Raw genomic sequence first — 26,235 nt, 5'->3', positions numbered from 1 at the left:
AATACACTGTCTTTGTACCTCTTTCTGGCGTTTTTCCTTTTATCACAGTTTGCGTTTCGGGAGGCAAAGCAGCACGAACGGTTGTGGGAGTGGTCTCGGCCTTGGCTTCTGTTTCTTTAAAGATAATCAGTTTTTTGTTTAATGTAAGATATTAATGTTCAAGAGAGGAAAGCAAAGGAAGAAAGACAGATAAAACACAAAGGGATAAAAAAAGAACCCTTTTAAGAAGAAAGAAAAACTAATAGAAGAGTGTTGTAAGGAACACAGTGAACATGAAAATGTGAAATGGAGCGACGTTCACGAATGAAAAGACACAAACTGTGGTTGATTGTTAACTGAGGCTGAGGACCCTGGTTTCCCAAGACTTAGATAAAAAAAAGAACAAAGACTGGATCCAAACACGGAGACAGATGAGAAAGTTAAAGATGAAAATGATCAATGAAGTTAGATTTTCTCTCTGTACCTCTGGCAACTGCTTGTGGGGAAATCCTTTTCTTCTCTGGTTTTGAAGCCACTGACGGTTTTGCATCTTCTTTTGTCTTCTCAGTATCGACTCTCTGAGGAGGGACATCTCTGGGTTCCTCTTTTTTCTGGTGTTTTGCTTCGGTTCTTGCAGCGACTGACTCAAACTCAGTCTCCTGTTTGATCACTTTTGGCTTCTCAACCTCGATATCTGTTACTGACTCTTTTGGTTTTACCTTGAGGGTCATCTCTACTTCCGGTTTTGGTTTTTCAACAAATTTCTCCTTTTTAGTATAAATTATCTCATCGGATTTTAACTCCTTCTCTCGTTTCTTTTCAGCCAGCTCATGTTTCTGTGCTGAAACTCGTGCTGATGCGCTAGTTTCATCTTTTTTGGAGTCAGAAATGACAAGTGCTTTGATTCGAGTTTCGTCCTTTCTGCTGCTTTGCTCATCTATTATTTTTGCTTGAGTAACTTTTGTTGGTTTGTCTTCAACTTTGACCTCTGTCCGCTCAATTGTAATTTCTGTAATTTTCTCAGTTCTACTGTATTTCTCTTCTGGAGTAGATGACATTATCTCGAGAGCATGATCAGCTGAATCCTCGTAGGTGACCTCTGTCAAAGCTTTCCCTTCAGTTTTCATCTTTTCACTTTGTTTTCTTGATTCTGTGCTGATTATAACTGAGGAAGGTTTGGTTTTATCTCCCTCTGTCACCAGTGGGATGTCTTTTACTAACTCTATTTCTTTTGTTGAAGTAGGCTCTTCTGTTTTCTCTCCCTTGCGTCTCTCTCTGCTTTCTGTTTTAATGGTTTTCTTAGAAAGGTCTTTGTCTGGCAGGTGTCTGACTGATATGCCGTCTTTCCTCTCGTCTGTAATTTTCTCTGCTGGTGACTCAACGGCCCTGACGAAAAACTGCTCTTCAGTTTTTTCAGGTTTATCCTGCAACGTTGTGACCTCTCTGTCTTTGTCAGATTCACTTTCCTGGGCTACAGCTCTAGTTTCCTGTGTTTTAGGGGAAACTCTTTGTTTGGTCACCCTGGTTTCTTTCCTTTTTAAAGTGTCAGTAACAGATATCTTACTTCTCAGTTCAGACTTTTTATCTCTTTGGGTCAGATCGTCTGTTGTTCTTAAGACATCCACTTCTGATAACGACACGATAATCTTGCCTGGAGGAGCCACTTTGTCCTCGTACAACACTTCGGCATGTTCTTCTACTGCTTCTTCGTGTTCCCACACCTCCGCTGACAGAGACACTTTCTCTGTCTCATAATAAACTTCCTGTGTCTTCACAGCTCCTTTCTTTTGCTCGATCTTGACAAGACTCACAGTTTCTGGGTGTTTTAAGAGGTGTTGATCAGGCGTCATTTGGCGGCGCCAAGAGGTGACAACAAAACACAAAGACAAGCATCAGTGTTAGAAAGAGACAACACAGAGATTAAGAGGCTAATGCTTAAGGTGATAATGCGCCTGGTGTATATTATCATCAAGAGTTAAAGAATAAGATGTGGTTAAAGCACTCCATCATGTTTTCAAATGGTCTGTACCTTTTTCAGGAGGAGAGACTTTTTTCTCTTGTTCAACCTCTGTGGGCCGAATCTTCCCAATCTTCTTAGTTTCTATTTCTATCAAAGAATCGATCAGTTTTTAATCCAAGATGTTGCTTGACAAGAAGATTATTTTAAAAGAAGAGGATTTAGACAGTTAACAAGCAAACATACAGAAACAACTGGCATACATTAAATAAACACAAAACACAGCGAGCAGTCTGACGTCAAAAAGAGACGTTTTACGAAACCCCTCTGAAGATGCGGCAACAGTTCAGTCTGTTTTCAGTCTGCAGATTTTAGCCAGAGAGATTATTTGACAAGTTTAATTCTGTTGTTATTGTTGTTGAGCGCTTTGCCAAATGTGAAAATACTGTCACACTAAAATACAAAATGTTATGGCTGCGTCTGAGATCAGTGAGAGTACATTTAGATCCATATTCTACAAGTGCTGTAACTGGACTGTTGCCAATGGTTCACATGCATGAAGAAGACAGGGAAAGACAGAAAGAGTTGAGGTCTGCCTCTGCTGTACCTTTAGGAAGAGTTTCTTGGACTTCTTCTTTAGGTTTAGCTTTATGCACCTTCTCAGGTGTTTCATCTACAGAGGTCATCTCTGTTTGTTTCTTAGGCACCTTTCCAACTTGCACTTCCTCAATCTCTACGGGAAACTCCTCCGGTGGCTTCTTCTCAGGGATCCTCTCTTCTTCCACCACCTTTTGAGGAACTTTTACAGGCTTCCTCTCAGGAGCAGCCTTCTCTGGCACTCTTTTCTCAAGAGGTTTTCCTGGAACCTGCTCAGGCAGCTTTTCTGGCACCATCTTTGGAATTTCCTCCACTTTTGTCTCAGGTGCCGGTCCTCTATCTGGGACCCTCTCGTGGGGCTTTTCCTTCACCTCAGATCTCTCTGAAGGTCGGGTTTCGGGTATTTTATCAGGCAGCCTCTCGAGTTCAGTCTTTGACGCAACTACCTCATCAAAAACCCTCTGAGGTACTTTTTCAGGCACCTCTTCTGGTTCGAGTTTAGGTTTGGGCTTCAAAGCTTGAAGAGGGTTTGACACAAAAACATGCACACATGACTGGAAAGAACAGAAAACTGTGCTGGCGCACAAGTAAAGATACATTAAACACAACAGGAAATACTTTACTCAAATTAAGCAGAAATGCTGCTGAACTCTCCTCATGGAGTATTAAAAATCTAAAGGGTTCATCCAACGGGAATCATCCTCTGGGGAACATTTTATATTTGTTATATTTTGTTATATTTGTACTGGAAAATAATATTTAAATGTATAATGGTAATTTAAGTAACATAATCCTGCTTGTTTAAAACTTAAACAGAGTCAAAGGACAACAAACAAAACAGAGACTGACAGAGACAGCGCTCGTCATAGAGGACAGAAACACAAAAACTACCTTTCTCTTTCTTTGTTGGTTCTTCTTTGGGAGGAACAACAGCAGGTTCTGGTTTCTTGGCCGCTTTAGGAGGCTCGGGAACCACAGGAACTTCAAAGAGCACCATTCACATACATTAGAAGCAGAAACAATGAATTCAAGTTGAAGAGTATCTTTAGAGATGGACAGAACTTCTCACTCTGTCGAGTGTAAGACAAGAAAAACTGACACCTGACGAACTCACATGCAGCGCCATCGTAACATCACAGTGACTCTGTCGTCCAGAGGTTAGACGTTAGACAAACACACCACAGAAGCTGAAGAGAGTTTAAGATGAGTGTAAGAGTTTAGGTTTTAGTGTGAAGGGCTTTGGGATGATTGATAGCCGACTGAGCTTCAGGTACCTTTAGCTGCCACAGGCTTCTTCTGTGGTGCTTCCTCCTCTCTCTCCACCTTTTGTGGGACTGTAGGTGGTGGTGGAGGCGCAAACACCTCCTTCTTTGTTGGTGCTTCTGGTACTTTAAAAGAAGATGTCATTTGTCAGACATTTGTAAATGGAACTATGTTCACAGCCCAAAAAAGCCTGTTGCTGTTGTTTCATGGCTCAAAGCAAAGAGTCAGATGTTTTGCGATGTTAAATGATGAAACGCGTTCAGAAAAAACAACTCAATCACAGACTTTAGACATTTAAAGTTTCCAATACATTAAATCTCTCAGGTTTCAAGTGGTTAAAGAGTCTTACTGCTCAAACATCTAAACTAGATCCAAAAAGGATCAATGAGTACTCATGGAAAATCACTCCAGATGAGTTACAGTTGGATGGTGGAGACCAGAAATGTTGTATACCTTTTTTCACAGGTTCCTTTGGAGTGGGTGTCGTTTCTGGTTTGGCTTTTGGAGGTTCTGGTTTTGGTACTCTCACTTCAGCCTCGGCTTTTTTCACTGCCAGTTCAGGTTTGGGAACCACCTCAGGTTCTGCTTTTGGAACTGGTGGTTCTGGCTTGGAGATGGCTGGTTCTGGCTCTGTTACAGGAGGCTCAGGCTTACGGGTCTCAGGTTTTGGTTTTTCTGGTTCTGGCTTTGGTTTTCGGGCTTCTGGTTCAGGTCTGATTTTTGCCAGCTCTGGTTTTGCAGCTTCTTCAAGGACTTAAAGCAACATTCAGATTGGTTTAGGTAAGAGCAAAGACAGTCAGGACACACAGAAAGTCAAAGATTCGCTTCCATGTTTGAAGCTAAGGAAACACAGCAAAGACATATCGATACTGAAGACACAAAAAAATACACACAGTTAAACTTCAGTCACCAAAGTCTTTCAAACTCAACACACTCCTCCACACAAAGCAGGTAATACCTTTGGACGGTGGAGCTGTCGGCTTCTTTACTGGCGCCGGCTTAGGTTCAGGCTCCGGCTCAACCTTCACAGGTTTGGCTTCAGGTTCTGCTTTGGGAGCCGGTGTGGGCTTAGGCTTTGGTTCAGGTTCTGCTTTCGGTTTGGGCTTGGGTTCAGCTTCAGGCTTAGCTGCAGGCACCACTTTCTTGGGCTCTGCTGGTATCTGAGGCTTGGGCTCATCTTGTAGGTAACACAGACATTGGCCAGTGTTAGCATGAAGTCATGGTGGCACCCAAGAGTTATCAAGAAGTGCTCAAAAGAGTGAGATGACAGAACAGGAAGACACACACTGATTTAGGGTGATGTCAAGAGTACAAACAGTAAAGTCACGGTGAGACGGACATTAAGAGGTGAGGAGCTACGTAGTAGTGAGTAAGCTGCTACTGAGGACATTGGGTAAGATGTCAAACAACAGGAAGTACCTTTCTTTGGCACTCCAGGCTTTTCAGCAGGCAGCGAGGGAGGAGCAGCGGGCTTCTTAACCTCCTCTGGTTCTTTTAAGATACATTCAAGCACACGACAAACCAGAAAATCAAAGAAGGCAAGACAAGAGGAATAGGACGGAATCTGAAAAGGTTGTCAGCTGCAAAGACAGAAGATTTTCACTAAAGGGGTTTGAATAAGCAGCGATCTCTACCTTTGGGAGCAGGAGCTTCCTTCTTCTCTGGGACTGAAACTACAGGAACCCTTTCCTCCACTGGCTTTTTGGCCTCCACTACTAAATTTCACAACATGGAAACATGAATGAAGGTTACAGAGTGAAAGATCATACACACACAATTACATTAAATACACAGGAGCTATTTGAAAAGTGTAAAAACCATGAAAAGCCATAGATGAATTCATTATTAGACAGGTTTATGCCAACATCAAAGGCTTGTCAGTACCTTTAGGTGGTGACGGCTCTTTCGTGGCTGCCGTCGGCTTCTCTTCAGGCTTTTTCTCAGCTTTGGGAACTTAAGAGACACCAACTGTGTTAGCATCACAAGCGTGACATCGTGCGTTTTTACAGGTGGAGCACAGAAGCGCAGCGAAAGATAATGTTCAAAGAAAGGCAAAAGAAAAAGCGTCTAAAGTAGATAATGTAATAACAAGTCTATTTGCAGCAAAAAAAAAGGAAGAGTAGAGGAATAAAAAACAGGAATAACAAAGCAGAACAGGATGAAACGATCGAAGATTTTAGTAGCGGAGGACGGACAAGTAAGCGTTTTCTGCATTTTCTGCAGGACCAGGTGCTGAGCTGCAGCTGGAAGACGTTCAGGTCTGGTACCTTTTGTTGGGATTTCCTCTCTCATTTCAACTTTCTTGGTCTCCACTGTCTCCTCAACGGGAACTCTGGCAGCTGGTGGGAAAAAACACAGAGAATTAGCATCATTAACTTTCTGAAGTCTATGTATTAATGTCCTGTGAACATTTATGGTTTGACATAAAAATAAAATACTGTGGGAGTGCAGATTTAAAATGCACATGGTAATCTGTAGACCAGTTAGCAGTGAGGTTCAGACTCAGGTATGATCACAAAGACACACAGAACAAGTACAAAGCGACACAAATCCACAAAAAGAGACTGAAAACAACCATAAAGATGCAAAACAACCACAAAGAGACAAAGCAATTATAGAAACACACAAAATGGCCACAAAAAGATACAGAACAACGACTCAAAGACACACAAAAGAACTACAAAGAACTGTTCCCAGGGGCCCGTTGTCTCAGAATCCATCCATCCTTTATTTTCTAACAGTTTCTCCCTCAGATCAGGTTTGGAAGCCAAACAAAACTCAGACGTGTGTGAAGCCTGTCGTCTGTGACAGGTTTACAAAACCCTCTGTCACTTAAAACAAAAGTTTTGTTGTTATTGTGTTATTATTACCAGCTGGTGAAAGCAGTAGTAGTGAACCATGTGTCGGCTGGTCTTCTGCCACCAGATGGCGTCACTCTTTAAAACAATTACAGTTCTGATGCCGTTTAAGAAAAGACAACTCCCGTACTCTTTTCATGTTTGTCTGTAGACTGTACATATACAGTTACTTTGCCTACCATTGACAACCAGTTGTTTTCATGAACAGAAGTCAGACTTCACACACATTTAAAACCAAAATTTTAACCTGGGCAGAAATAAACCATTTCAGCGAGTTACATTTCCAGATTAAAATTTCTCCATCAACAAGATTAAAGACATCGTGAAACGTCAACGCGGCTGGAAGTTAGTGAGTGTGTGATGGTGAGATGGAAGATGGGATGATTGTTACAGAGTGAAAAAAGAAGAACATCCCAAACTGTCAAACAAACAAACAAACATGGACAAAACAAGAGGACAAAGGCTGTTAAATGAAATCTACACAACTTTACAAAGCAGAGGTGAGTCACATGATGCACCGATGGTGTTATGATGAACGCAAAAGGCAGATTTGGGTAAATTTACATCTGTAAAAATGTTTAATCATGTTTAAACCAACCTGAAAACAACCAGTGTCTTCACAGGCATTAGTATAAGCTGTAACTAATGGCTTTATAAAAAAATAAGTAATTCACTAAAGCTTTATTGATCAGTAATAAGAGCAACCTTTGGGTTGCTATCTAGCTATCTGTCTATGTATCTGTGGGGTTCCATAAATCACATAAATACACGTCTTCAGGACTGACGTCAAATTTCAGTCTGTCCCTGATCAAAGTCTCTGTGATTATTAGATTTATTACATTTAATATTTTATGTCATGTTTTTTTTCCAGATCTGCTCAGATGGGTTGATGATGATGGAGAGAATGAAGTCTGAGTGAAAGAGAAGAAGCACACGTTGTACCTCTCTGCTCCACCTCCATCTCTTCTTCATAGTGATAAGTATATTCAGCTGATTCTTGGGGGAAAAAAAACAATTTTTTTTTTTCCGTTTTAAGAAAAAAGGACACAAGAGTTTTGAATATTTGATGAGAAATAAGGATTAGTCCGCGGGTCAGTGAGGTGAGGGATTACAAAAATAAATGTTTAAAGATCTTTGATAAAGAGATGAGAAGATCATGATTTTAATCTTAAACAGGTGTTAATCATTTTTCAGTAGAATCTTGTGAGGGTGGAAGATGTAAACAGATGAAGTAAAAAAAAAAAAGACATTCAATACCTCTCTGTTCAATCGATTCTTCATAATGATAGAATTCAGCAGATTCTTTAAAAGACAAAAACACGTTGGTTTCATTATGATGTTTAATTTGCGTCTTTCAATTTTGAGAATTTTGGTTTTGTGAGGTTTTGGTCTAAACTTGCATGTTAAAAAATGAACTTATTAAAAAAGTTGTTTTTAAATCTACTTTCTGATGAACGGAGTTCAGAGTTAACTGCTCCTGATTCCGGTCTTACCTTGAATTGCCACTGACGAGGGCACTTCAGGCCTCTGAACTGAGGAGTCTGACACATCTACAGAATATGGAATATGGTTCATACCAAAACTTAATTTTAAAGGAGCTTAATCACCATAATCACAACAGTTATCTATGAAACAGAACAGGACATTGTGAACAGTAGTATTAAAAAAAAAAAACCCCTCACATTAACAGTTGACAATCTGACATTTTGGAAAATCCTCTTGCTTCCCAGCATTTGCCAGAATTGTTGGAGGGTGTGAGCTGTAGCTAACACTGCTATCATAACATCAACCAACATATCATAATGTCAAATGGACAATGAAAGTCTATATGAGACGTAACATCGTGCTGATTATATGAGCTGTCTGTGCCTACACTGGATATATGTCCCCTCCCGCTATGTTTGGCTGAACACGATTTTCTTTTCACCAGTTAAATAAGCAGCTGCTGTAACATCTGTTAACTAAGGATGGATATGCTAATGGTTTGTAGTTATAACATCGACCAACTATGAACAGCTAGCATAAATTCATTTACAAAGAGTTAACATAACGTTGGATATACACTAACAGTTTAGCACTTTAGCTTCTTTAGCTGCCATCTTCATCACAGTCAACTACAAATAGTAACATGTAATTGATATTAATAGCATGTAGCATCAGTCAATCACAAACACATGACGTTCCATATCCAAACTGTCTGTACTTTCCAACAATGACAAACCGGACCAACAGTATTTTTAGTCAAGACATCTGTGCTCACAAAAAACACTAAACAACACTGAACTGCACACTGCTGGCATACATTTGGCACCTTCCATAACATCAAGCAGCCGTAAACATAACCACAATTGTGTTTGTAGGATCTAAAACACGGCACTAAGCTAAACTTGTCACCCGATGCTGGTGAAGATAGAGAACAAGAGGATTTCCTGAAATGTCTCTGACAGATTACAGCTGTTAATCTAGGTAATAAAATACTTACCAAAGGGCACCATTGCTAATTCAATTTCTGTGAAAAAAAAGGGGAAGAGTGAACAACGTGTTAACACAAAAACAGGCAAAAGCTGAACAGAAGCATTAAAGGTGCCGCCTGACTGGGAACTGTACCTTTGCCAGACAAATAAAGCTCAGCTGTGCTCTTAGCCTCTCCTCTGGGCTCCAACCTCACAATCACTGAGTACACGCCTACATGGGATTAGTAATGAAGACGTTTAACACTTATGTCATAAAAACACTCTTAAAAAATTCTATTGGGGCTTTGTGACGATACTCTGGGGCTTGACGGCGCTCTACACACCTTCATCTTCGATGGTCACATTTCGGATGACCATAAAATGTCTTCGGCCCTCACTTCTGAAGTTGTACTTAGGGCTCTCTTTCAATTCCCAGGTGTCTTTGTACCACGAAACAATTGCGTTGTCGAAGGACACCTCACACTCAAAGGTGGCTGACTGGCGCTCGTTGACTTCGACGTTGTGGATGCGTTTGGTGAAATGAATTTGTTCAGCTAAAACAGATAAAGACGTGAATGGGTAAACGTGTTTGGCATCACAACTGGGAATGTATGATAACAGCTGAATGGTAGTTTCCATCGACACAACATCCACATGGTTAGAAATGATCAGAGGAAGGTTTATGGGACAGTTATGACGACTGGTTGTTGGGGGGGTGGGGGGTGGGTTTGATTTGAGACGGATGTAAGAAGACAGTGGATGAGATGATGGTGGACATTTCTGCAAGATAATCCAGGAGAGGAGTGAAGAATGTTAAGACAGAGGAAGACAAATCCCAGAAGAAAGAGAAAAAAAGAGGGTAAAATCCAAATCTCCAACATTAGTCTCAGAGTTTGATGGAGTCGAAAGAGGTTAGTAAATGGGCAGAACATCCACCACGTCTAGAAGGTTTCCAGGTACAAACCTTCCACCCAGAGATCAGCTGAGGACTCCAGGTGCTGGTACCTGCAGGTGTATCGACCCTGGTCTTCAGGCTTCAGGTCTGTGATCAGAAGCTTCTGAACCTTGTGTTTCACCTCGGACGTGTACCTGCCCTTCATCTCTAACTGCTTGCCATTTTTAAACCACTGAGCCTTTACGTTAGGGATGGACAACTGACAAGACAGAGTACACGACTGCCCTTCCTTACCCGATGTGTCCTGCAGATGCTTCTCAACCTCTGCCTCTGAAAGACAAAACACAACGAAGAAAATACTTCATCTGTCAGGTCACTGAGCATCAAAAAGTTTAATCTAAAATAAAAAAGTTTAGAAGCTACTCACAGGGAGTGAAATGAGTTTTAATGATGCTTCAGAAAATCCAATAATCAATCATGTTTAAATGATAAGGAATCAGGTCACTAACATAAATTCTAACAAAGCTAGACTATGAATGTTACCTCAGCTGAGTTTTATGAACAGTTTTTGTTAAATCCTTGAAAACCATGTGTTTGTCCAGCTGCATTGATATTATGTAACTAACAGATGCTGTACAGCTGCTGGTGCAAGTTATCAGTACTGACCCATGACAGTGAGCTTGGCACTGGAGATGTGCGGCCCGCAGACCACCCGGTAGTTGCCTTGGTCGGACAACTGGCAGTCCTTGATCTTGAGCAGGTGGCGGTCGCCACTGATGCTGATGTCGTACTTGTTGCTGGTGTCCAGTTTCTGTGTACCCTTGTACCAGGACAGGGTGATCTCTGGGTAGTTGATCTTGACCTCACACTCAAACACCACCTCCTTGTTGGTGAAGACGGACTGATCGGAGATGTCCTTCTCCACGGTGACAGGCTGCAGGAGCAAGAGGAGGATTAAGTCTTGAAAATCCACGTTACCAACAGACACACCAACGTTTTTTTTACTGTCAAAGCACTTTTGCGTTTTGTTTGTGCAGATTATTGATACCCTGCACCTGTGAAATCGCATGGATTACATGTTCCTCCTGATTATTCCCAGGAAAACAGTAAACATGCCCTGACCTCTGTTCGCTCCATCCTCTTCTGCAGGTCGGCCACCAGTCGGGCCATGTCCTCATCAGACTCTCTGTCTCCACGTTCCAGTTCCTGTCAACAACAACAACAACAACAACATTATTCAGCTGTGTCTACAGACACAGACACATCAGAGGCACTGACCGTGCCGAGTCTTACCGGTCTTCCACTTTCTTCAGCTTTCTCCTTCTTCAGCTGCTCGATGGCCTGCAGCAGGCCACGGTAGTCGGTGATGCCGTACATTCGGGCGTATTTCTCATACTCTTTGGGGTCCACGTTCCTCAAAAGCTCAACAATGTCAATGTCCTTCTCCTCCTGGGGACTCTTCTGCTTAGATGGCGTCCTGAGGACAAAACAGAGGGACCATCATGAGTTCGTAAAGATGGAGACAGCAGAGGGTCCAGCAGGGTTTAGAAACTAAAAATGAAAATTTAGACAATGTTCAAATTTGCAGATGGATTAAAAATGTTTCAACAGACGTCTAAACCCTGTACGACTGTGTGAAGTCTGAGATGCCCACAGCGACGACTGTGTGAAGTCTGAGATGCCCACAGCGACGACAGCTGACAGACAATAACAGTCATACACCGACACATTCTTCAGTAAACTCACTTCTTCAGTTTGGCTCGGAGGTCTCCCTCGAGCAGCGCCGCCTCTTTCTTCTCGTCCACATGCATGTCGGCGCTGCACTCGATCTCGCCGTGCTTGTTGGAGGCGACACACCGGTACTGACCCGAATCCGACTTGGTCACCTCTCTGATCTCCAGTTTGGCCTCCTGGCCCCTCTGCTCGATGGAGATCCGGCCACCATGTGTGATCTGCCTCCACTTTCCCTTCATCCACTTCACGCTGGGGATGGGGTCACCGCCCACCTTGGCGATGAAGGTGGCGGTGCCCTCTGTGGAACAACAGGTGGAGGGTGAGGACAAAGCTACTTTCTGATGGTATATTTAACATCGACTTTACAAGCTGTGCATTGTGAACAGTATATGCTGCACGTTATGTGTCATTTGTGAGTCTCACTCTCAGTGATGTGGGCAGTTTTGGGCTCCTCAATGAAGAACAGATTGTCCAGTTTCTTGGTTGGAGCTGCAGCTGGAGCTTCAACAGGAGGTGGAGCTGCTCCTGGTTTCTCTGCAACACAACAACAACAGCATCACAAAACTGTTCTAACTACAAAAACATGTAAACTGTCCACCAGGTGGAGCTGTTTGATGTCTGACATGACATGATGTCAACCTTGATAGATGAGCATGTTTTCACAGTTCTTACCTTTCACGGTGACCTTGGCCTTGGAGAACTCACTGCCGGCGTCATTGGTGGCCTTGCAGAGATAATCGCCGGCGTCGTGTCTGGAGACCGGGCTGATCTCCAGGCAGGCCGTCCCGTCAGAGAAGCTAATCCTGGTGCTGCCAACTGACGTCAGGTCCTTCCTGTCTTTCATCCACTGGATCTTCAGTGGCGGAGACCCGCAGACATGACACCTGAGGCTCAGCTTCTCGCCCTCGTCCACAGTCACCGGTTTGAGCGGGACGTCAAAGACCGGAGGCTTCTTCGCCTCTGCAACAGAGAAGAGGCGGTTTAATTTCAGCAGACTGTACCGGTAAGACGTACTGTAAGACGTCATAAGAATTATATGATAATAGAATTACAAGAGACTGTTCACATGTAGGAATTAGGAGATAAAGATCATGTTTCACCACGTCTGATAAAAAAAACAAAAAACAGAATTTTTATGGATTAAAAGTGGAAGAATATCTAGTTTATCTGAGCTGTGATTAATTGTTGTGTCCACGGTGATGTCTTCCAATGTCTTCAAATGTCTCACTTTGTCCCACCGACAGACCAAGACTCAAAGATATTTCCAAAGATGTAAAACAGAGACAAGAATCAAATCTGAGACACTGAAGAAACTGAAACTCTTGTTGAAATGATTCAACTAATCAACTCATCACTTCACTGCTACAGGATGTATGTATGTATGTATGTATGATGAGTTAAGTCAAATCCCTGCTTTAGTGAGTCCTACATGATGTAAACTTTGGAAATCAAATCCACCTGAGATGCCCACAGCGACGTCACAGGACGCTCTTCCAGCTTCGTTGGACGCCTGGCAGGAGTACCTGCCGCTGTCGCTCACCTGGCTGCTCTTGATGCAAAGCACAGCCACGTTACTCTTAAAGCTGATGTCGTATTTGTCGGAGCTGTAGATCTCCGTGTCGTCTTTGAACCAGCTGACAGACATGGGCTGCGAGCCAGAGACCCTGCCCTCGATCTTCACCAGTTTGCCCTCCGTGTCCTCGATTTGCTCTGAGGGCTTTTTGGTGAACACCGGAGGGTTTTTACGCTCTGAAAACAAGAGAGGGAAGTGACGGTGAGGAGAGGAAGGCTGTATTTTTCCCACACAAAGAAACGCCCTTGAAGGGGGCTTGAGTGTTTAAGAGGAGAAGGCCAAGATGACTCAGTGTGGCCTGGGTTCAAATACCTTTGACAGTGATATCAGAAGAACAAGAGTCCTTCCCCATGTCGTTAGAGGCATGGCAGAAGTATCTGCCCGTGTCGGCTTTATCTGCCTTCACGATGGTCAGGTGGGGCGTATTATCCACACAGCTGATCTTATAATTCCCTCCAGAGCGAATATCTTTGTGATCTTTGGACCATGTGACTTTAATGGGGACAGAGCCAGTCATGTGACACTCCAGCTCAATGCTGTCACCCACCGTCACCTCCTGTGGTGACAACTTCCTGTCAAAGACCGGAGGGTATCTTGGTTCTGCAGGTCCATGACAGGGCAGGAAGGAGATGAGACAATGTCAACAACGTCAACAACAGCAACAACAACAACAACAACAACAACTCTTTAGGTGAAGTATTTCAGGTGGTGATGAGAGTGAGTACAGGACGGTTGTGGAAAACTTTGTCACATGGAGCAAGATAAACCACCTGCAGCTCAATGTGATGAAGACAAAAGAACTGGTGGTGAACTTGAGGAGGACCAAGGCTACAGTGACCCCTGTCAACATTCAAGGGGTCAATGTAGACATGGTGGAGGAGTACAGGTACCTGGGGGTGTACCTAGACCACAAACTGGACTGGTCCAAAAACGTGGACACTGTTTACAGAAAGGGACAGAGCCGTCTCTATTTTCTGAGACGGCTAAGGTCCTTTAACATCTGCCGAACGATGCTGCGGATGTTCTATGAGTCTGTGGTGGCCAGTGCCATCCTGTACGCTGTTGTCTGCTGGGGCAGCAGCCTGAGGGTGAAGGACACTAACAGACTCAATAAGATCATCAGGAAGGCCAGCCATGTTGTGGGGGAGGAACTGGACTCTCTGAACACAGTGTTGGAGAGGAGAATGTTGTCCAAAGTTAGGACAATATTGGACTCTCCTTCACACCCTCTCCACCATGTGCTGATTGTTGTTCCACGCTGCACAACAGAGCGACACAGGAAATCATTCCTGCCTGTCGCAATCAAACTATATAACTCTGGACTGTAAGAATCACGGACTCATGTATACTGTGTATACTTCATTTTTAAACTATCAACCACAAACCTCATGTACATATCTGCAAATATTAAAATATTAAGATGTCTTATTTTTTCTATTTTTTGTATTATTTGTATATATTGTTCTGTTTGATTTTGGAGTTATTGCAATATTTTTACTTGATTTTCATTATACTATACTTTTATTCTTATTTGGTTTTTTCACTTCACTTATTTATTCTAGAATTTTTTTCTCTTACTACACACTATGTGCAATTTTTCCTTTTCATTTTCAACTGGGAGTTAAGTAACAGTAAGAATTTCCCTACGGGGATCAATAAAGTTATTCTGATTCTGATTCTGATTCAGCTTCTCTGTCAGCATTGTTCATGTCTCAGGCTCAGTAAACTAAGTTTATCTGGTTTTATTTATCTTCCCTCAGCATTAGAACCAAAGCACACATCACACCACTCCCAAAGAGCTTCACTGAGCCCCAGGGTAGAGTTTCTCAACCTCTGGCTCGGGACCCCACATGGGTTAAAATAAAGCCAATCAAAATCTGACGACACCCTGCCTGTTGAAAAAAAAAAAAAACAATTCCACCGAGTGAAATGACGAGAAGTGACTTGAAGGTAATTCTGGGATGTAAAAACCAGGATTACAGGCCAAAGAACGCTGAGAAATTCTGCTTCAAACTAAACAGAAGAATCTTTTGGCATCAGACCCATAAACCCAGACAGATCCTGCTGTATTTAGATCAGAACCATTAAAGCTCTCATGCCTCACAGACCTTGTAGGGTGAGCTTGGCTCTGCAGGAAGCCGAGCCCACGCTGTTGGTGGCCACGCAGGCGTACTCCCCAGAGTGCCTCATCTCGCCGCGGCTGATCTGCAGCGTGGCCGTGTTGTCGTCGTACAGCATGGAGAACTCATCCCCCTCGCTCAGCGGTTCGCCGTCTTTCAGCCACGACACCTCGATGGGCAACGAGCCGGCGACGCGGCACTCGAACCTGACAGGCTGACCCTCTGTCTGCTGCAGGCTGGTGATTTTCTTGGGGAATGACGGCGGCGTTTTGGCCTCTGGAGAGGGTAAAGACATGACGGTGAACGGCAGAAAGTTGGCTGAAAACTTTGGTGTAACCAGTGGTAAAATTCTGATTTAAAAAGAACCTTGTTTGTTTATGTAAAACAGCAAGCACAAACTTCAGGTGCTCACCTTGCACATTGAGTTTGCAGGTGGAGGAGGCAGAACCGATCCGGTTCTCTGCCTTGCAGGTGTATTCTCCAATGTCGGCCTTGCTGGCTTTGCTGAGCTTTAGACAGGCTACGCCCTTCGAGTACTCCAGCTTAACGGTGGGGCTGGACCGGACTTTGCCATCGGCCTTGAACCAGGACACCTTGATCTCAGGCGTGCCCGCCACCTGACACTTCAGACACACGGCGTCTCCAGCTGTCACCTCCATGGGCTCCAGAAACTCGACGAAGTACGGCGGCTCTGCAGTCACAGACACAAACGATTAAAGCCAACCAGAAAAACGACTGTGTGAAGTCACAGGCTTTTTCATAGGAAAGTATTTTATGAGCCTGGGGCTGGTAGTGTTATGTAGCGTTAGGCATACGTCATAAACACGTCAACAGTGCTTGTGTAATTACTCTCTCTGCCAGAGAGGGGAGACAAAGTACATGAATTTAAAAGGTCTCCATGAGTTTGAAGTTGAACTGACCTTGTAAGAAAATTTAAATCAAGTCTTTGTGAAAAAAAACAAAACAAATTCAGTTTAGAGTTCATCAGCAAAGAGAAGCTGAACTAACCGAGGATGGACACAGCTGCCTCACACGTGTCCTTCCCAGCATCGTTGGACACTTCGCAGCTGTATTTTCCTGCCGCCTCCTTGTCGTCAGTGCTGAGACACTCCAGGATGCAGGAGCTTTCGGTTGTGGTGATGTTGTATTTGTAAGAAGCGAAGATCTGCTGGCCGTCTTTGTTCCAGTTCACTGTGATCTTTGGAGTGCCGGTGTATGTACACTCCAGCATCAGTGGTTTTCCCTTCTCAACTGATACATCCTTCAGCTTCTTGGAGAAGGCTGCTGGCTCTGAGGGACACGATCAAACACAGGATTTAATCAGAGACAGACATGTTGTCTTATATAAAGGTTAGTTTTTTTGACTGTGACAAGTGGTGCAACCAACCAGGTCAATGTTTTGGTCATTTTCAACTTACAAATCAAATCCAGATGTAGAGAAATCAGAAATAAATAATTAAAAATAACAAGTTTAAAACAATTTAATTTCCTTTTCAACTCCTTTACCCGTTAAATGTCTTTGTTTTGCATTTGTTCTACTCTTAGTTGATGCTGAAATAACCTCTGGATAAAGATTTTATTTTTTTCTCTACGCATTAACTGTGAGTTTTACAAATAACACGTTGGTTTGTTCATGATAATCAACTGTTTATAATTTTCTGTCATATAAAAATTGTATTTGTGATTATTTTCTGTGTGTGATGTGTGGTACAGTATATGTCATTTGTGCAGTATCGCAATGGATTTCAACATTTCTGTCTTTACATGATTTAGTATGACGGTTTCCATCATACTGACCTTTGACAGTGAGATGAACTGGGCAACTTTCCTTTCCAGCATCATTAATGATCTGGCAGGTGTACTCTCCAGCTTGAGATCTGTCCACGTTGAAAAGCTCCAAAACAACTTGGTTATCCTTCAGGGAGAAATCACAGCCCTGTCCAGCCAGGATCTCCTTTGTTCCTCTGAACCACTTCAGTTTGAGGGGGGTGCTGCCTTTCACCATGGCTGAGAAAGTCACATTAGAGCCTGGCATCGCCTCCACCGGCTGTGGTGGCACCACAAAAGATGGGGGTTCTGGGCACAGAGATCAAACATGGTGGAAGCTGAACATTTTATTCGGAATAACACCAAAACATTATCACCGCCACTTCCTTTGTGTGCCACCAGAATACATTCACACATAAAGCTAAGGACATACTTTCCGTAGTTACTTACCTTTGACCACCAAGGAGGCTGTGGTTTCACTGAATCCCGCCTTGTTGACAGCTTTACATTTATACACTCCAGAGTCGGACAGCTTCAGCGTGGGCACTTTGAGTGTGCAGCTGTTTTCGCTGAATGAAATCTCATAGTTCGGCCCGCTCTGTATCTCCTCCCCGTCGTGGTACCATGAGATGGTAAAAGGTGGGGAGCCCGACACTTTGCACTCCACCTCTCCAGCTTTTCCAACAACCGTGTTACAATCCTTTAACTTCCTTGAGAATGCTGGAGGTATGATCTTATCTGTTAGGGTGGGAAAGAAGCAGTTAGCTATGCATCAGGACAAATACAACTGTGAATGTATTACCATAAAAAAAAAAACCTGTTCTTTTCTCAAAGTAAGGATCAAAAGAAGATATTGCCAATCGTTATTATTATTGTCAAAAAAATACCCAGCCCTGGTCATCAAACTCCAGGAACCGAGAAGACACCAACCTAAGACAGTGAGATTAATTTTGCTCAGGTCCTTCCCGACCTCGTTCATAACCTCAAATGTATATTCTCCAGAATCCATTTTCTCAGCAGAGAGCACATTCAGGCTGGAAATCATCCGAGAAAATGAAATTTTATATTTTCTTCCAGAGGCCAGCTCCACACCATCCTTGAACCATTTAGGTATGAGCTCTGGGGTTCCGCACACTTTGACCTCGAGGGCCGCTATATCGCCTGCCGTCACACTCAGAGCATCAGGCTTATCCACTATTTTAGCAGGTTCTGGAATCAACAGAGAAGGAGCAGAAAAAGCTTTTAATCAAACCTGCAGGGGTAGGACAGAAAAACAAAAGTGCAAGAGAAAGAGAGAATTATATGGTTACAAACCTAGAACAGTCAAGTTAGCGAAACACTCCACACTCCCAGCATCATTTCTGAGTTGGCAGGTGTATTTGCCTGCCGTGGTTGCATCGGCCTTAAAGACCTTAAGAGCGACCTGGTTGTTCTCAAAGGTGATTTTCCTGTTGTCACCATCCCTGAGAATGTGATCCTTGTCTTGAACCCAGGACACAGTAATGGGTTCAGAGCCTTTAACAGTGGCCACAAGGGTCACCTCCTCTCCCAGTATCACTGTCATGTTTGACAGTTTCTTCACAAACGACGGTGGCTCTGAAGAGAGGAGAAAAACAGCGCAAAAGGGAAAGTCAGCAAAGTGACAAGGGTAATTTGAAAATCTAATACTAGTGATTTTCATTTGAGACCATCGCAGTTTCTACTGACCTCTGAGTTTAACTGACGTCTGGCAGGTGTCACTTCCTACACTGTTTGACACTTTGCACTCATATTCGCCGGCATCTGAGGGCTCTATCCCAATGACATGAAGCGTAGCTGAGCTGCCCTCGCTCACCATCTTATACTTCCTGCTCTCCATCAGAGGTTTTCTGTCTTTGAACCAGGTGATCTGGAATGGAGATGTACCGCTCATCTCGCAGTACAGACTCACGTCCTTACCCTTCAACCCTTCAACAGGCTGAGGTACTTTGACAAAAGTTGGGGGGTCTACAAAAAGATCAGGAAACTGTTAATGAGGCACACATGGGAAAAGAATCCATGACGAAATCTCAAAGCCGAGACCCGTAACATTTCTTGTGTTGTCACGCTTCACAGTGGCCAAAGGCCCACAGCTAAAATTTGGAACTACAGCCAAGGAACTGTAGCAAGTTTATGAAACTACAGCTCAGTAAGTGAAATTTGTCGTGGGAGTTGCTGATTTGCAAATATCTGTTGAAACTACATCTAAGATGGTGGAGTGTTTGTGAAAGGATTTTGGAACTTGTACCAGGAAAGAGACTTGAAAACATTCAGTGGAACAACAGCAAGCATGGCGGAGCTGTTGCGGAAGTTCACTGAAACTACAAGTGAAATGGCGAAGGTACTGTGGAGCCACAGGTAAAAGGCTGGATTTTATAGGATTTCTTGGAACTACAACAAGGACAATGGATTCGATGTAGTGTTGCTGGAGCTACAGTTAAAAAATGGCCGATGTGTTGTGGAAAATTGTGTATCCAGCTGTTTATCTGACTCTGAACGGAAAAGGTTCCAAGATGTTAAGTGCAGAACGGGCTCTGATTTTGAAAAGCCTGTATTTGCATTACCAAAGAAAAAAACAAACAAAGCTAATGAACATTTCTAAGTAACAGAAAAAAGGAAAGAGTCTTAGGCCAAGGTGAAGGTGCTGGACTGAGCATTTGACAAGTTCTATTCTAAGTTCTATAAAGAACTTGAAAATGTTACGGACACCAGCTTTAAGCAAAACCCCAACAATACACTGAACAGCCAGTGCATCAGAAAGTCAGACCAAAAATAATAAGTGATGAATAGAATGTCAGTGAGTGGGGCTGACCTTTAACGGTAAGTGTGCTGCTGCAGCTGACACTGCCAGCATCATTCTGAGCTTCGCAGGTGTAAACTCCATCATCATCAAAGCTGGTGGAGAGCAGCTCCAGGACTACTACTGAGTCAACAAATGATGTCCTGTAGTTGCCCCCATCTGTGACCTTGGTGTCATGTTTGTACCAGGTCACCTTTAGAGGAGCTGTGCCTTTGACTTTGCACTCCAGGCGGAGTGACTCACCCTGCTTCACAAACTTAGTGGCAGGAAGTTTCAGCACAAACTCGGGTGGTTCTGGAAAGCCAAAATATAGACACGTTAGCTGCTGGAAGCATGTAGGGATACTTTCAACAGAGAAGTGAGCATATGAGATAAGCTGAGGAGATGAGGTGATAATGAGGGGTTAGCAGCAGAGGCAGGATGGCAGTGGAAAATACAGGTGCAACACAAAGACAACAAACAGTTGTTGATGAGAAGCTGCAGCAGTGAAAAAAGCTTCAAGCGATAACAATGAAAGTGTTGCGATGATGAGAAAATGTGACAGAGGCCCAGAGGAAAGATGAAAATCCAACCTTTGACTGTCAAGTCTGCACTACAGCGCACAGAGCCAGCATCATTGCTGACTTGGCAAGAGTAAACTCCACTCTGGGTGACGCCCACTGAATAGAGTTCTAAGAAGCAAGACAGCCCCTCCAGCCCTGTGAAACAGATGGGTCCGGTCATGAGCTCGGTGTCATCCTTGAACCATTTGACCGTGAATGGAGGGGTTCCCTTAAATGAGCCTTTGAAGCGTACAGTGGCATTGGGTAGAGCTGCCAGGGACTCAGGCAGTGTCACAAAACTTGGAGGTTCTGAAGAGAATGAGATGGACCAGGTTAAAGAGATACTCACCTTTTGGTTTAGGATAACACGACCAATGACACTGGAGAGCATTGTCTAACCTTTGACAATGAGCGATCCGCTGCATTCACAACTTCCTGCTGCATTGGTGAGTTTGCAAGAATAGGATCCTGCGTCAGATGTCTCTAGCTGCTCAATTTCAATGGACACAGCATTGTCCTGTTGAATGAGTTTGTGTTTTACACCACTAGAGATTTTGGTCTTGTCTTTCTGCCATTCCACACTGATGGGGAGGGAACCAGATATTTTGCAACATATCTGAACAAATGAGCCCAGTATCTCTTGCATGTGTGTCAGGGGCTTGATGAAGCTCGGGGGAATTACTTGCTCTGTTGCCAAGAGAACAATAAAAAAATAATTACACTTTGTTCAGCATGTCACTGTGTAATCCAGGGATTTTATGATTTTCACACAAACCTAATACGATCACTTTGACTTTGCAGGTGCAGCTACTGATGTGGTTTGCCACCTCGAAGAAATACTCTCCTTCGTCCTCTCTCTGAGCGGACTGAATCTTCAGGCTGCTGATGTTGTTCTCAAAGCTCAGCTTATGCTGCCTGATGGACTGAAGCTCCCTGCTGTCTTTCATCCACTTCACTCTGAGCTCAGGGGAGCCAGTTACCTTACAGTCCAGACTGACTGGATCTCCAACTGTAACCTTTATCACCTCAGGTTTCTCTGTGATCTGAGGAGGCTCTACAATGCAAAGTCAAAAATTCATGAAGCCTCTGACCAAGTTAGGACCGTGGAAAAATTTAATAACCAGAAAAAGTTAAGCACGGGTATACCTTGGACTGTGAGCGTGGCAAAGCACTTATCCTGCCCAGCCTCGTTTACCACCTGGCAGGTGTATTTTCCACCATGCGCCACCTCACAAGCAGGAATCCTAAGAGTGGCCACATTGTTCTCAAATGTTCTCTCAATCTTTGGATCCTCCAAAATCCAGCTCTCATCTTTTTGCCATTGTACAGAGAGAGTGGGAGAGCCCTCCACAACACACTGGAACTCTGCCATTTTGCCCAGAACAGTGGCCGAGTTCTCAATCCTCTTGGTAAATGTTGGTGGTTCTATTGGAGAAAACCGATGAAACGATAACATAAGCAGTTTTCACCTCAAAACATAAAAATGTGGATTTTGTAATTCTGATTGGACCAACCTTTGAGTTTTAGCGTAGTCTTACAAGTACAACTTCCCACCTCATTAGCAACAGAACACTGATATTCACCAGCATCGACGGCATCACATTTGTGCACCTCTAGACCCACCGTGCCATTCAACTGGGAGAAGCCATGTTTAGCACTGGGTTTGATCTCCTTTGCATCTTTGTGCCAGGTTATCTCAAATGGACCCGTCCCAGCCACCTGACACTCAAAACAAGCATGGGAGCCCTTCACGACATCGGTTGGAGCCAGCTCTTTAATAAACGACGGTGGTTCTGAGATGAGACAAAACAGCTGTCATCTACCTTTTCTCATAAGTTCATTCTTTTCTTAACATTTTAAGGCACAGACTCAGCATTTTCTGCATGTCTGGAAGCAAAGTTAACTCATCGGTCCTTTAGGCCAGCTAGCTTATGGAAGATTTACTTGTTTTAAATGGCGGTTCTCAACCTGAAACCATCAACTAACCTTTGACCTTGAGCTCCATGCTGCAGCTCTCGCTGCCAGCCTCATTGCGAGCCTCGCAGTAGTAAATCCCACTGTCTTTGGTATCAGTCCCACAGACTTCCAGAGTGGCCACAGATTTAACAAAGGCCATCTTGTACCGATCACTGGGGCTGATCTCAGAGCCTTCCCTAAACCAGGTGATGTCTATCTCAGGTGTGCCAGTTACCTGGCACTCAAAGACTTTACTCTGACCGGGACGGACCACAGACACACGGTCTGGAGTCCTTGTGAACTTAGGAGGCTCTGAGGAATAAAATAAAAAAACCATCAGGCATATGACGAGGGGGAAACTTCGATCTCTGTAACATCGACAGTGTGTAAGTTTCCATCCAAATGTTTCTCATATTTTAAGAAGCATCAATGAGTGTTTCCAAAACTTCCCCTCGCCTAGTTTTCCAGTGCCATTTGCAAGTGGTCTGTACACTTGACGGCGAGTTTTGGACAAAAACACGACTACATTTGAAATGCATGCTCTATCAGAAAGTGGAGGGTCAGTGTGATGCCAAAGGAAAGAAAGGAATTCAAAAACAGATGGATGGAGACATTCTTAGCTCTGTTTTACATAAAGACTGATAACCTTTGACAAAGAGTGTTGCCTGGCATGAAGTGGAGCCAACATCATTCTGTATTTCACAGACATAGTCTCCAGAATCAGAGGCTTTGGCAAAGAAGAGCTGCAATGAGCTTGACGTGTTGTCTTTGATCACAGAGCAGTCGGCACTGGATAGAGTCTCCTTCTTGTTTTTAAACCATTTGATGGTCAGTGGCGGCGTGCCAGAGACCAGTACGTTAAACTGGACCTTTGAGCCAGGCAAAACATTCATGGATTCAAGCTTTTCAAGAATGCATGGTGGTTCTGGAAGGGAAAAACAAATTAATACTTGTGAAGGCTGAACATATGGTCCTGTTAGCTGTGTAGCTACACTTCCACCATCATACACATCTACCTACTAATACATACTACAAAAACAAACTGTGTTCAAACCTTTCACAAAGAAGATCCCAGAGCACTGGACCGTTCCTGCTTTGTTTTTAGCAATGCAGGTGTAGCTGCCACTGTCTTTACTGTCAAGATTAGAGATTTCCAGAAAAGCAGCATTTTCAAAAAATGTACATTTGTGTTTTTCATCGGGCTGGATCTCCGTCTTATCTTTGTACCACTGAATGGTTATTGGCAAGGAGCCTGATACAAGACAATCCAGATGAGCAAAGGATCCTTTGATACCTTCTGTCTGCTTCAGTTTTCTTGTAAAAGATGGTGGAATTATTTGATCTAAGATTGGTAGAAGAAAAAAAAAAGAGGTGAGAAATGATGTTCAAAGCGAAATGAAATTAAACAAAACAAATTTTAAGTTCTATGGTACACGTTAAGAACTAACCGAGAACGGTGAGCGTAGCCTCACAAGAACTTTGGCCGACATCATTTGAAATCTCAAAGGTGTATTCACCACCGTCACTTTTCTCAGTTTTAATAATCTTGAGCACAGAGCTGGTGTCTGTGCCCTGTACTTTATATCTCTGGCCTGAGGCCAGCTCCTTGCCAGCCTTTAGCCATTTGGCCTTTAGGGGTTTTGTGCCCGAGAACCTGGCCTCCAGTGTGGCTGGATCTCCCTGAGTCACACTGATAGACTTGGCCTCCTCTGTGACCTTCGCAGGCTCTGAGACATCAAACAAAACAGTCAACAAAGCATCTAAAACCTGACGTACAACTATACAGTGACAGATCAAGGACTGAAGTCAGTAACAGACTAAAGATTCTAAAGATGCATTTGGTCCTTATCAACTCGTGAGGTCATAAAATTATCATGTGAAAAAAAGTTATTTTCAGTCAATAGTCAATGGCAAATCCATCGAGGGGAGCAATGAAACATTCCCTGCAAGATGGAAATAACGCACGCCAAACATTAAGTTCACCATTTGTTCTTGTTAGCAGCCGCGACTACGGGTAGGCTTTACGACACGTTATTCAGATGGCCGTTTGACGGAAACTCCCTGCTAGTAAACTCAGAAATGTGTGACTTCACAAGTTGACAAAAATCACCTGAATGCACCATTGGAAAGATTCAAATTAAGTTACAAAGTTTATTTCCACTCAAGTCCTTGAGTATTTTAACCAACCTTTTACTGTCAGCACAGCAGAGCACGTTTGGCTCCCGGCCTGATTCTGTGCCTGGCAGGAGTACTTGCCACCATGTTTGCTCTGTAAGTTGGTGACGTGCAGCAGAGCAATTTTGTTCTCGTATGTAATCTGAACGTTTTCAGCTTCTTTGAGCTCATGGTTATCTTTGAGCCAAGACACAGTCATGGGCTCTGAGCCCTTCAGAGTGCACTTCAGAGACACCTCGCTACCCACCAACGAACTGACGTTCTCCAGCTTTTGCACAAATGATGGTGGTTCTACAACAACAACAACAAAAAATTCAGATTAATGTTATTGGCGTCTATGAAATGTTAGCCTTGCAAAGTCAGACTTCATCCTGCAAGTTAAGTCTGGGAACATCTACTGAGGATGTAGCTTTCCAAGGCTTTCCAATTATAAGTGTGAAGCAGACTGAAAATGCAGGTTTGATAAATCCATAGCACCAGAAACCAACCTTTTAGCGTTACTTGGCAATCACAGGTGGCCCTCCCCACTTCATTGTCAACACTGCACTGGTACAAACCAGCATCTCCTGCCTCCACTGCCAGCACCTGCAGGGCTACCAGGTCATCTTTCACAGTAATCCTGTGTCTCTTGTCGTTTCTAATCAGCTTCGTGTTCTTATAAAATGACACAGTGAAAGGGGCAGAACCAGAGACTTGGCCTTCCAGCATCATCTCAGAACCTTTCACCACATCTTTGGGCTCCAAGCTACGCACAAACAATGGTGGTTCTAGAAGAAAACAGCAGCATGTGAGCGTGTTACACTGGACTACACAAGAATGACATATGACAATGTCCAAAAGTCAAAATATAAGAAATCACTGTTTTATTGGGAAGCAGAAATCCTCAGTCTTTACCCCCTGGAGAGGCCACACCCCATTTTAGCCATTGCCTCCCCAGGTGTTCTCATCTTGGCCTGATAAATGCTAAAAGCTAAATGTCTCCCTGTCACAATAAAACTCTTAATTCCAGAAAAGCAGGTAAAGCTCCAGTGCAAGGAGAAGCCCCTGCAAACCTAAACTAAACCAACCTTTGACTGTAACAGTGCTGCTGCAGCGGTCACTACCAGCCTCGCTGGATGCCACACAGACATAATCTCCGCTGTCCTCTACTGTACAATTAACCATTTCCAGGGATGCCACTGAGTCAGTCACAGCCATTGTGTACTTAGGACTGGGGCTGATCTCCATCTCATCTTTGAACCACTTGAAACTGATAACGGGACTGCCCGTCACTTTGCACTCCAGCCTGGCAGAGTCACCACTGGTGATGAGCTTGGTCGCCTCAAGCTTCCTCACAAACATGGGAGGTTCTGAGACAAGAGGTTAATGTTCATTATCAGACAGAAGGCATTGCGTCAGAGTTAAAAGACATATTGATATCACTTAAGGATTTCAAGATGTGTTTGTGCAGCCGCACACAATACCGAAGACAGGCACCTTTCACAAAGAGCACTGTGGTGCAATCCACCTTCCCGGCATCATTGGATACTTGGCATGTGTATTTAGCAG

General features: G+C 43.6%; 1 protein-coding gene across 1 annotated transcript in view; it reads right to left on the bottom strand.

The window, feature by feature from the left end:
* The window catches only part of LOC121194072 (titin-like), a 183,268-nt gene that overhangs the window by 113,858 nt on the left and 43,175 nt on the right, over positions 1 to 26,235 (bottom strand). Inside the window, exons 40-65 of the mRNA XM_041056636.1 lie at positions 20,027 to 20,308; positions 18,904 to 19,182; positions 18,511 to 18,792; positions 18,127 to 18,405; positions 17,647 to 17,934; positions 17,227 to 17,505; positions 16,438 to 16,719; positions 15,842 to 16,120; positions 15,418 to 15,705; positions 13,622 to 13,909; positions 13,195 to 13,485; positions 12,409 to 12,696; positions 12,160 to 12,270; positions 11,749 to 12,034; positions 11,296 to 11,479; positions 11,125 to 11,208; positions 10,669 to 10,936; positions 10,297 to 10,332; positions 6,064 to 6,135; positions 5,681 to 5,749; positions 5,431 to 5,511; positions 5,216 to 5,287; positions 4,755 to 4,973; positions 4,250 to 4,549; positions 3,808 to 3,921; positions 3,425 to 3,514 (exon numbers count right to left, since the gene is read on the bottom strand). Coding sequence (XP_040912570.1) covers positions 3,425 to 3,514; positions 3,808 to 3,921; positions 4,250 to 4,549; positions 4,755 to 4,973; positions 5,216 to 5,287; positions 5,431 to 5,511; positions 5,681 to 5,749; positions 6,064 to 6,135; positions 10,297 to 10,332; positions 10,669 to 10,936; positions 11,125 to 11,208; positions 11,296 to 11,479; positions 11,749 to 12,034; positions 12,160 to 12,270; positions 12,409 to 12,696; positions 13,195 to 13,485; positions 13,622 to 13,909; positions 15,418 to 15,705; positions 15,842 to 16,120; positions 16,438 to 16,719; positions 17,227 to 17,505; positions 17,647 to 17,934; positions 18,127 to 18,405; positions 18,511 to 18,792; positions 18,904 to 19,182; positions 20,027 to 20,308 — 5,391 coding nt within the window. The remainder of the gene's footprint in view (positions 1 to 3,424; positions 3,515 to 3,807; positions 3,922 to 4,249; positions 4,550 to 4,754; positions 4,974 to 5,215; positions 5,288 to 5,430; positions 5,512 to 5,680; positions 5,750 to 6,063; positions 6,136 to 10,296; positions 10,333 to 10,668; positions 10,937 to 11,124; positions 11,209 to 11,295; positions 11,480 to 11,748; positions 12,035 to 12,159; positions 12,271 to 12,408; positions 12,697 to 13,194; positions 13,486 to 13,621; positions 13,910 to 15,417; positions 15,706 to 15,841; positions 16,121 to 16,437; positions 16,720 to 17,226; positions 17,506 to 17,646; positions 17,935 to 18,126; positions 18,406 to 18,510; positions 18,793 to 18,903; positions 19,183 to 20,026; positions 20,309 to 26,235) is intronic.

Source organism: Toxotes jaculatrix, chromosome 15 (assembly GCF_017976425.1).
Source record: "Toxotes jaculatrix isolate fToxJac2 chromosome 15, fToxJac2.pri, whole genome shotgun sequence".
NCBI classification, from domain to species: Eukaryota; Metazoa; Chordata; class Actinopteri; family Toxotidae; genus Toxotes; species Toxotes jaculatrix.
Note: the sequence above shows the minus strand (reverse complement) of the source record. Positions and strands in the feature narration are given on the sequence as shown.